This window comes from Arachis ipaensis, chromosome B9, assembly GCF_059453495.1.
Source record: "Arachis ipaensis isolate K30076 ecotype BB chromosome B9, ASM5945349v1, whole genome shotgun sequence".
In the NCBI taxonomy this organism is placed as follows: Eukaryota; Viridiplantae; Streptophyta; class Magnoliopsida; order Fabales; family Fabaceae; genus Arachis; species Arachis ipaensis.
In genome coordinates this window covers 148,725,151-148,737,258 of record NC_142444.1, presented here as the reverse complement: position 1 = coordinate 148,737,258, position 12,108 = coordinate 148,725,151, and the positions used below count along the sequence as shown (strand labels likewise).

Here is a 12,108-nt window from a genome sequence, read left to right as displayed (position 1 = left end):
TTGCATGAAATAAATTAAAAGTTATTATTTTTATAAATAATTTTTTTTGCAGTAATACTATATCACTCAATTATTTTGATAATTAAATTGATTCAATAACTTATTAACACAATAAAAATTACTCACATATGTGCGCATAAATATACACCTTTTTTTCCTAAAAAAAAATTAAATTTATTAATTACAAAATAATATGTTCATTCATTTTCTTGCCCATACGAAGTCAGCAAATTTTCCTGATCATGTAAGTTTCTTAATTATTCTTTAAAATTGAATTCTGTATTTGCATAATTAAAGATTTAAAATTGCAACCACAATATATTAGTTTTAGCATTTATTATTATTATTATTATTATTATTATTATTATTATTATTTAAAAAATCACATTTACATAACTGTGAATAAAATAAAATAATAAGTATATCACATTATTACTTACAAAAAATAAAAGATTGTGTGTCCTGTGTGTTAATTTTCAATTTGATTAATGCAATTTGAAGGTGAACAAGATAGCACTAATTATTTGCCCTAATTTTCTTAGGGTTTGGTGTGGTTTTTGCTTTCACCGACCGTCCACCACCTCACCACTTCACCACTCTTCTACTCCCTTCTTTTTCATTTGTCAATTTTTATTACAAGTTTTTGTCATTTTATTGTGTCTTCGGAATCTAATCTTAGAAGAGTAGGTTGGCTCCTTAATTTGCCTTGCACTCACGGGTAATGTAACTTTTCAAGCTTCCGCAACTTGTTCATTATTCTACAATTTAATTCTTTTGATTTCACACTTCTTTCATATATTTACATATTTTTAATTTACTTTCGGTGTTTTAATTTGTACCGGACTGTTGACACTCATGTGAAACAAGTAGTTCTTATGTGAAGAAAAATAATCAAAATTCATAGAAAAATGTATGTACATTGAACTCAAACGAATCTTATATTCTATTTTAATTAGTGCTTCTAATTTAGTTACTTGTCTTAATATAAGTTACTTTTTTTTCTATTTGTAAAAAGTATCTTTGAGATTAGTTCAACAATGAACGTTCAGGTTACTAAAATAGAGTGAGATTATTAGGACCACATACCTTTCTACTTGAACTAACTGAAAAAGGGTTGAAAAAACAAGCAAAGACTGATTCTAGGTATTCTACACAAAAATTACTGTACATTATTATAAGCATCCAAATATAGAGATACCAAAAGCAATTCTTTTAAGATTAATATATTCTCATCATGTTATTCTATTTTTCTTTAAAAAGAATGTAATTAATTGTCTATATGGAACTGGAACTATGGGAAATTGTAGTGCCAATAGACTTTGGAATTCATCAAGTTTTCTCATTTTTGCATTATTCAATGGTTTTCTTTCTCCATGCGATGAACTCTTACCAGTTACCACCAACGGAAATCAAACCCCCATTCAAAGTAACGGCTTGAAGTAACGAAAAAAGAAAACGTAATTCAAAATCTCATTTCACGTTAAAGGGAAATGAAAAACTTAAAACATAAGAAAGTTTTTTACTTAATTAGTTGTCGTTAGAACAATTTCTATCCATTAGAACATTAGTACTTGTTGAAATCAAATTTCAAATACTCATTAAATGAGTACTCCAACTTTGAAGACTTGTTTGGTGAATTAAATGTGGATGACTTGGGAGAACTAGCTAGCTACTTCTTCTTGCTTCATTCGTGGAGGCATTCTTTGAGTGCAACACATCACCTTGTTGAATTGCGATGGATCAACCAATGAAACATTTAAGTTTAGCTTTGAATTAAAACAAGCAAAACAAAATTAAAATGACCTACTTACCATTGCTTAATTAACTCGTAGTAATTCATCCATTTCAAGAAATTAAACAAAACAATGATTTTTAGTTTTTACAATTCCATAGTGATGGCATCAATTCTACTACTATTTGGTTTAAATTTGTCGTGAGCATAGAAACAGAACATGTGGATTGTTCGTGAATGAAATTATATAGGTTGGCCCCTGTTATTGTCTTTTAGATTTTTAGAAGGCAGGCAAATATTTTTTATTATGAGACCCCAATGAACACGATTGTATTAATAGGGGAGGGGCTACATTTCAGATGTGCTTCACAAACAATCCATATTCCCCATAATTACACACCCTATTGGTCTTAGTCAAGTTATACATTACAATGTGCCTCCAATCATATCATATCAAATATTTTGTAGGATCATTTGATAGTGGAATAAATGCTTTTTTTCGATTTCTCATTGTTTTTCCAAGGATAAAGTGTTCTTTTATAATTCGAAAATTTATAATTAGTTTTTAATAATTTAAATAATTAGTTTAAGTGATTTTTATATATAGTAATCTGTTAATATGTTAGGAATCATTTAGATTAACAACAAAAATTATTTAGATTAATTATTTAAATAATTAATGACTAATTAAAAATCTTTAAATTATATAAAAATATTTTATTTTTTAGACAAATATTCCAAAAGAACAAAAAAAATATTTACTCTTGTTATTGTTATTTGACTTGAGAATTAATAAAAAAATTATTATATAAATAAAAATAAAAATTCAAATATAATTAATTTTACGTAAAATTAATAATTAAAAATTATTAAATAATTTAATTAAATTTTTATTTTTAATTATTAATTTTAAATAAAATTAACTGCAGCTAAATTTCTAACATAAATAAATAATTATATGAGAGTGGAATAGGGTCATGGGCTCATGGGATAGGTCAAAAGAGTTGATGATTCTAGTTCAAATTGGAGAGAAGAAAAGAGAGCTTGTGTTGCACGGGTTTAAGCCGTTGCACTAGAGGCACAGCTAAGCCTTAATGACACATGAACACGTGTCGAGTTTGTAGTGGGCGTAACAGATAGATGCAATCCTCTTTTTAGGAAGCTGTGCCTGGAGAGAGTAGATGATGGACACGTGGTGGGGTCTGGGACACGCCACGTGTTTTTGGATCGTTACTCTGGCGGTAAAAAGGCAAAGGAGAGCAACACGCATATCGGCGGAACCAAACAACAAAAGTTGTGGTCCGAAACCAGTTGACGGTTCCCGCCGTGAACGTTGGGCGCGTGGGCCCCACCTCCTGTCACTCCCAAAGAGTAACGGTTTCTTTTTGCTTTGTGTAATACAACGGATACTTTTGTAAACAGTGACATCATTATACCCCAAATTTCCACAAACTTCACTCTCTTTAGTTTTTATTTTACCCATACCACATTCTTTTGCGCAATGTTTTATGGATTAATTTTAGGTTGACATCCAAATTTTGTTTATGAACCAAATTCAACTAACTTAAATAATAAAATTTAAAATAATATTAGTTATAATTAATTTTTGTTATATTAGATCAATTTAATTAAATTTGATTAATAAAAAATTTAGATTTTTTTAAAATGTGTTTTAAAAGTATATTTTTTAAATATTATACAAAATATTTTGTTCAAAATTATTTTTATTATTATACTTTTAAAATAATATATTAAAGATAACTAAATTCTATATTTTATGATCTTGCTAAAGCTATTTTAGATGAAAATATTTTTAAATTTTAGATTTTTATTTATTTTTCAATATTAATAAATTTTTTGACATTAGTAATCTTGTTAACAAATATATGTTTATTACGACTTCTATATCTATACTAATATATATTTGCGCCATTGAAAATTACTGTTTTGAAAGGATTCTCTTTTAAGTTGGATGATAATTAATAACTGACCTACCAAGCTAGCTTAGGCTACATGATAATATGAACTCAATTGTATATTATTAGAAGATTGTGTTCTGCATTTGTACCTTAGAACCTTTCCTTTATAGATCTTTCCAAAACTAAGCTATGCATTCCAGTTTGTTATTTGTGGATCGGAGTTGATTTATATATTTTAAGGGTTCTCCTATTTTCAAAATAATTAATTACTTTATAAAGAAAAAAATTGATTGGAGGTTGAGACATGACAATAATGCAAATCATTAGTGGCAAAAGCTAGCTGGGACAAAGGGTATATGACCAAATCCTATTTAATCATTGGTCTTAAATGATTATCATCGTGCCAGTAGTATCCTGATCAATAATTTTAATTTCTTTGGCTCTGCAACACTCTTATCATAAACATAAGCTATAGTGCATTATTCCTTCCTTATTATTATTTAATTTTGTTATTCTTTTCGGCTGTGAAATTAATATCAAAATTATAAATATATAATCTTAATTAGTTTATATATTCGGGGGGATTATCAGATAAGATAAACTATAATAAACAATGTGGATTTAATAAATGATGAGGTATACTTTTTGTCTCACATGTTATGAAAGAAAAAAAAAATGTACATAGAATAATACAAGAGTATTGCTTAGTCTTAGTTGTTGCGTTGCTGCTGGAAAACTGCCGCAGTCACACCTCACATGTGAACAACATAATATATATTGATTCGTTTCAAAGCTCTTTCTTTTTCTTTTTCTTTTTTTTTTCCAAATTAAGTTTGGAGAATTAAATACATGCATCACCCCTCATTCATGATCTGATTAAACGAATCAAGCTCATGATTCGAATCTTCATGAAGGGTTTACGTACATATTTCTTGTGGCGAGCAAAAATGTATTAGCCGGAATAATAGGCTTAGTTTTTATTTGTTACAAAAAAAAAATTAGATAAAAAAGGGGGAAAAAAAGTTGAAATGAAATCTCTTTTTATCCTTTTTTTTAGATAGACGGAGTAAATAGTAAATTTCAACCGTAAAAAATTTGACTGCTGATAAAACTAATCACAAAAAGATTAAATTGATATTGTACACATAAAATATTAATATCATTTAATAAAAATATTCAATCAATAAATTTAAAATTGCCTCCATTAAAAATTTTATAGAATTTTTAAAAATACTATTTTCATGATTTTCTCCATCTCCACTATTCTTCAACCACTTTTTTAGAACAAGAAACAAAATCCACCCCGTCACTCTCACCTGTATAGATCCCTCACTCATTTGAATCAACTCAAGCATACATTCACAAAGCAACTCGTCACTTCACCAAACCGTCAATGTATCATATTCACATCCCCATCCCCAACTTTAACATAAAACCAGTACAAAATGCTAATTTAGAATGAAAAAAAACACAAAGTAGTCAGGCGTTGGTGACGAGGAGTAAATCTGGCAGGGACAACGCTGATGGCAATGATTTGGGGGCATTGGAGGTGGCTGAGCTAACTGAGAGTGGCGTGGGGTTATGATTGTGGAAGAAGGGTTTTTGAAGGTCCAGGAACAATAAAACCATTGCAGATGCATTCGAATTGTATGCCTTTTCTTAAACCACAGTCTCACGCGTTGCGTGTGATGGTGGTGGAGTCGTATCCGCAGTTGCCAGTTGTTCACGTTCATCACGATCTGCCACTAGGGCTAGAGATTGGCGTTGGAGGTGCTGGTGGTCCGCCGGAGATGATGCAGTACCCTTTTCAGGCCTGACGACGGTAGAGGTAAGGAGAATGCAGGCGGCTAGAGGGGAGAGAGTGAAAATCCTGAAGAAACCAAGCGGCACAGGCGAGGGTGCATACATTAGGGTTCAAACGTCAAGTCACCATGTGGAGTTGAAACTATCGAGTTACCGTCCCAATGACTTGCCCATGAGGAATCATCAGGTCTTTGCCTTGAGCTACAACAAAACTAATGCTAACACTGCCACATTGGAGATTTCAATTTGGGACTCAAGATTAGAGAATTTTTTTGGTGGTATTTGCTTTGATCTCTTTGATGTGCCAGTTTGTGAGGTCGTCGTTGTGATTGAGTGAGTGAGGCTAAGCCATTGAGAGTGATAGTTGAGAGATTAAGCAGTCGAGAGTGGTGAGTGAGGAAGAATGAAGGAGGTGAAGTGAGGGGCTAAGGGTTGTATGATGGAATCAGTTAGGTTAAAGGATTGGGATGGAGAAAGTGATGAAAATAGTATTTTGGGAATTTTATCAAATTTTTAATGGAGTCAATTTTAAATTTAACGATTGAATATTTTTGTCAAACGATATTAATCTTTTATGGGTACAACATTAATTTAATTTTTTTCGTAGTTAATTTTGTCAGCAGTCAAATCTTTTATGGTCAGAAATGACTATTTACTCTTCTTGAATGCGTTTTGTTCATACCCTGACTCAAAACACAAAGCCAAGCCCAATAAGCATAAAAAGGTCCAACCCAAAAGGGATGACCTTTACCAGTTGCCCGACCTCTTAAAGAGGTCGAACACGATACAAGGAGTCCAGCCATACTTGTCCAAACAAGTAAGTGCTTCCTCGAATCTCTCCTACTATCTCTGTCTCCACTTAAAGATAGATCCCAATAAACTCCCAAAGATAAAGAAAACGGATATCTGTTAATTAAAGGTGGAACTACTCCAAAAAAGGTGGTTATTTATTCTACTATAAATACAATGACACCCCTCAAGTATATTCACGTTCTATTCTACTAAAACCCTACTTAAAGCCCTTGCTAACTTAAGCATCAGAGTCTCTTGCATGTACCACCCTCCACTTCATCACGGGGAACTCAGATGGAGGCACATCGGCACAAAAACAAGTCGGACGCTTGATAATGGCGGCCGACCATTATGAAGACAGTCACACGACATCTGAGTCAGAACCAAAACCCTACCGTGATGACTTGGTACTCGCAATACCCCCACCATTGGAAAGAACCTACATTACCCACAGAGAAGGAACATAAAAAAACCCTCAGCCGCGGCGGATCCAATCAGAGATCCACCCACCCGAAGATGAAGAACCTCCCCATCCAACAGAAATACTAAGCTTAGTTCACGGGCATCGTGGAAGATTAGAGCAACTCAAACTAGAAGTTGAACGATAATGGGAGGCTGAACAGGAACTGCGAAGGGAGGTACAACGACAAAAAGAGTTGGAAGAAAAGTACTTATGATTAGAAGCTGACTTCAGAAAATGGAGCAATCGAGCAAATTGGGAAGAAAGTCCTCTAGGAGGCGAAGATCCGTATGTTGAAGAGATTATGTGAGTCAGGGTCCCAAGGAATTTTAAAACCCCCGACATGGATCTCTATAACAGAATAACTGATCCGAGGCACCATCTTAACAATTTCAAAAGCCAGATGTACTTGGCCGACGCCTCTGACGCTACTCATTGCAAAGCCCTCCCGACAACTCTGACCAAATCCGTGATGAAATGGCTTGATAATTTACCCCCCAGGTCGGTAACTGGTTTTGATGACCTGGCAAGGAAGTTTCTTACTAGATTCTCAATTCAGAAGAATAAGGTAAAGCATGCCCCGAGCTTACTAGAAGTTAAACAAGAAGTCAGAGCGAAGCTCCGAGATTACATGGAAAGATTCAACAAAGCATGCTTGGAGATTCAAAACCTACCTACTGAAACAGTGATAATGGGATTAGTTAATTGCCTTAAGAAGGACCGTTCTCTAAATCCATATCCAAGCGAAACCCGACTTCCTTGTACGAAGTACAAGAATGGGCAGAAAAAATACGTCAACATGGAGGTGAATTCTCAACTTAGTGAGCCTCTTTCGAGATTCGGCCTGCCCTACCGACCTCGGAAAAAGGAGAAAGAAGCTAAGAAAAAAGAGGAGTATAACTCAGAAAAGCCTCGAAGGTATCATAATTACACCTCACTCCGAGTTTCTCTTGTAGACGTTTACAGGGAGATATGTCACACCGAGAAACTTCCACCTCCTCGACCAATCAAACACAAAAAAACTAGAAGTCGGGTGGAATACTCTGAGTACCATAAGCTTTACGGGCATTCTACCAATGACTGTTATTATTTAAAAAATGTCATTGAAAAGTTGGCCAGAGAAGGCTAATTGGATAGATACCTAGTGGAAAAGTCGGATGATCAAAGGAAGAGGAAAAGAGATGACGAAGGAGAACGGTAAGAACGTCCACCTCAAACTCCTGAAAGACATATACATATGATTAATGGGAGATTTGATGGAGGAGAAATTTTGAAATCATCATGAAAAAGGCATCTCAAAGAGGTATACCACATTGGGGAAGGTAACAACACTCTCAACGTACCAACCATCTCATTTAGGGGTGTTCGCAGTGCGGTTTGGTTCGGTTTTAAGGAAAAAAGTCATCCGATCCAAACGCTTAATTTATGTGCGGGGCGGTTTGGATTGGATGAACTTTTTTTGGAAATCTGATCCGATCCGATTACAAGCGGTTTTGATCAGTTTGGATCTGTGATTTTTTAAATAAAAAATAATAACTTAATTTATAGAGTTAATAATCCGTCTAACAATCCAACATAATTACAAAACATAAATCCCATAAAACATTATAAAGCAATATGTCCAAATATCCAACAATCCAACCTATTCAACAAGTCTTGAATAATAATTCTTCAACATAAAACAACTAAACAAGTCTCAATAACACAAAATTAAATAATATAACAAAGTCTTAATAAAAACATAACATAAAACACTCCAAGCTGAGAGGTGAAGCACCGATCACTAATCAGATTCATCACCAGAGTCTTCTTCATCTATTAGTTGATGAATTGGCTCAAGTTCTACAATAAAATATAATAAAATAAATATTAGTAACTTAAACATATTATCAAGTAGTAAAGTTAATCAATATATGTAGATAGAATAAAACATAATAATAAAGAACATTATCTTTCTCAAGTTTTTCAAATTCTTCAAAAGACTCCTCAAGGTCAATTGGCAATGAATTGGCTCGAAACTAATTTTGTGCACAAATCAAAGCTTCATAGTTTTTGGGGTAAGAGAGCTTCTATATTGATTAAGTACTCTACCTCCAGTGCTAAAGGCAGATTCAGAAGCAACCGTTGACACCAGCATAGCTAGAATATCCCTCGCAATTTAACTTAGAACAGGATATTTGTAATTGTTAAAGCTCACTTTCCACCAAGTTAAAATATCAAAACTACTTGGATCAACTGGTTTCTCCAAGGACTCCATGAGATATAAATCTACTTCATTTGTGTTGACACTCTCACTAGCTTGTACATCATTTTCAAATGCTGCTGCAAAGCAAACATCATCAAAGGCACTATCATCCATATCCGCATCTTAGCTGTGTTGTGCAGATTGGTGTGTTTGATCACCATTAAGAGCAACCCTATAGCTGTTAAACAAGCCATTGAATACTTCCTTCACCTTACCACATAAGAAATCAGCATCCTCCTTCTCAAACAACCTTTGAAAACTTCACTCAACAAACTTAATCTTATATCTAGGGTCAAATACCACAACAACAAAAATTATCATATTCATATTCCTCAAGTTACCCCAATATTTATCATACTTAGCCTTCATTTTTGTAGCCAAACCCTTAGGTAATATGTCATTACTATCAGCCCAAGTCTTCAAAGAACTAAGAATTGAACAAAAGTGATGAAAATATGAAAAAGATGTCACAAATGTAGAACCCGAGACTTCTTTTGTTACATCAGAAAAAATCTTCAAAAATCTCACAGAGCATCTTGCATTATCCCAATCTTCATTCTTTGGAATACTCCCTTGCATCATTACAAACTCAGCATCCCTCTCACTTAATCTCTTAAAGCCCTTTTGGAATTTTAAAGCACTATCAAGCATTATGTAAGTGGAATCCCACCTAGTGGGACATCTAATTGCACACAAGAGCAGTCTTGGATCCTAGCCTCTTTAATACAACTTTTAAACCTATCCATACGACTAGGAGAAGCACATACATATCTAACAATATTCCTAATATCACTAATTGAAGAATGCATATCTTTCAAACCATCATTCACCACCAAGTTCAAGATATGAGCACAACACCTAACATGCAAATGTTCACCTTTTAAAGGATGTGAATTCCAATCCTCCATTCTACCTTTCAAGTAACAAATGGCAACATTATTTGAACTAGTATTATCAACTGTGATGCTAAAGACTCTACTTATTCTCAAATTTAAAAGACATTTTTCTATCTTCTTACTAATTGTTTCACCTTTATGATTTTTGATGAGACAAAAGTTAAGAATTCTCTTTTTCAACTTCCAATCTTGATCAATAAAATGTACAGTGAGGCAAAGATAATTTAGATTTTGTACAGAAGTCCAACAATCAATGGTCAAACACACACTTTGATTTGAGTTTATAAAGACACTCTTCAACTTATGTTTTTCATTCATGAACAAGTTCCAACAATCCCTAGCAACTAATATCCTACCCGGAATATGGAGTTTTGGTTGCAAAACACTCATGAAATAACGAAACCCCTCTCCTTCGACAAATCTAAAAGGCAACTCACCTACGATTATCATTCTAGCAAAAGTTTGTCTACATAAACCAGGATCAAATGATACAGCAGTCAAACAATTACCCATCCTATTTTCTTCTTCTTTTTTAAGTTGCTGCATAACAAGTATTTTTTGTGTGGGATTAAGTGAATCTTTTGGAAATTTTTTACACTGACTCAACAAGTGACTTTTAAGATTGCTAGTACCATTTTTATGTGAATCAGCCGCATAAGATGCTCCACACTACTTACATATAGCCCTAGGTTTGGGACCACTTTCATCTTTTTTGAAATGCTCCCAAGTCCAAGATCTAGGTCTAACAGGTTTTTTAGTGTTACTTATACCTGGTTCCTCAGACTGGCCAGGATTATGTGACTCATCAGCAACATTTACTTTGCCTCTCCTCCTCTTAGATCTAGTTCTTTCATTGTTCTGATCACTGCGTGGTGGCGACAGCGGCAGCAGCGATGGTGGCTGCGTCTGCGTCTGTGTTTGTGGCTGCAACTGCGGCTGTAGCGGCGGCATTGACTTTGACTGTCCCGAAGATTTGACTAATTTAAAGTGGACATAGTAGCACTGGTGAATCCTGGCTCACTGCTTTGAACATCCTGTGATAACCAAAATCAGTTTATGTTATTTTAATATTTTTCTCAATTAATCAACATATTGAATATATACCAACATACACATTACAAAATAAGAATATTACCTCAAGATATGAAGTTGACATTGTTGACCTTCAAATTGGAAGCTAAAATCAACTGAACAAATATAAAATCTGCAAAAGTACAACACAAAATTTAACATAGCAGATTTTCAAAGATAACAAGAATAGATTGTCAAAAATAAGAAATTTGACATAACAGATTGTCAAAGTAACAAGAACATATTGACTTCAAGTTTAATACATTAACAAAAATAAAGGAGAAAACTATTTCTTTTTATTTTTAATAACAAAGTCATAAAAAAAACAGGGTTGGGGTGGTGCGTGGATATTATTATTATTATTATTATTATTATTATTATTATAACTATGGTTTGAAAATTAAAGACACATATATAATGTTGATTATTTGATGATTGAGCTTAAAATAGACTAAAAAATCGAGTGCACTTTGATATGATCATCATATAAAAAAAGTAAAAACTATTATGTTATCAAGAAGAGGTGGCGGCAGCGGCGTCACCAAGAAGAGGAGGCGGCAGAGGGTATCGTTGAGAAGAGGAGGCAGTGGACGGAGTCGGCGTATGACGGTGAGAGTGAGTGAGGTGTGTGTGAGTCTGTGAGGTATGATACGGTGACTCGGTGAAAGTGAGTGATAGTGAAGAGTTGTGAGAAGGGTTTCTTTCTTTAGGTTAGGCCATTAGGGTTTGTGTATGTTTGGGGAAAGGGAAATAAGTGTGTGCAGCACTGTGGGGAAAGGTAAGGGACTAAGGGAGTATGGTCGTATGGGTATTATTATTATATGTGGTTCAGTTTGGTTTGGTGGTGCAGAGTGGAACTACAAACCAAATCGAACCGCAATAAAACCAATTCAAAATCCAAAAAAACATTCAAAATTGAGCTGTTTGGATCAGTGCGGTTTCACTGTTTTTTTTTTTTTGAATGATCTGGATCTAAACACCCCTAATCTCATTTACTAAAGAAGATGCTCAAGGTATAACACTTGGCCATGATGACCCAGTGGTGATAACAATGATCTTCGTCAATGCAAACCTTCATAGAACACTAGTGGATCGAGGCCGCTCGGCAAATATGCTATTTCAACTCGCATTTTATAAGCTCAGATTGAAAGTAAAGGATCTAAAGGCGTACCTGGATGACTTCTTCGGGC

At 33.9% G+C, this 12,108-nt stretch overlaps 1 protein-coding gene across 1 annotated transcript; it reads left to right on the top strand.

Annotated features, from left to right (window-relative positions):
* Positions 1-7,049: 7,049 nt before the first annotated feature.
* On the top strand, positions 7,050-7,835 carry LOC107616385 (uncharacterized). Its single transcript, XM_016318347.1, has one exon. The coding sequence runs from the start codon at positions 7,050-7,052 to the stop codon at positions 7,833-7,835; it is 786 nt and encodes a 261-aa protein (XP_016173833.1).
* Positions 7,836-12,108: the final 4,273 nt, after the last annotated feature.

Coding starts and splice junctions, on each gene's coding strand:
- LOC107616385 (XM_016318347.1), top strand. CDS start 7,050: ATGGATCTCTATAACAGAATAACTGATCCGAGGCACCATCTTAACAAT.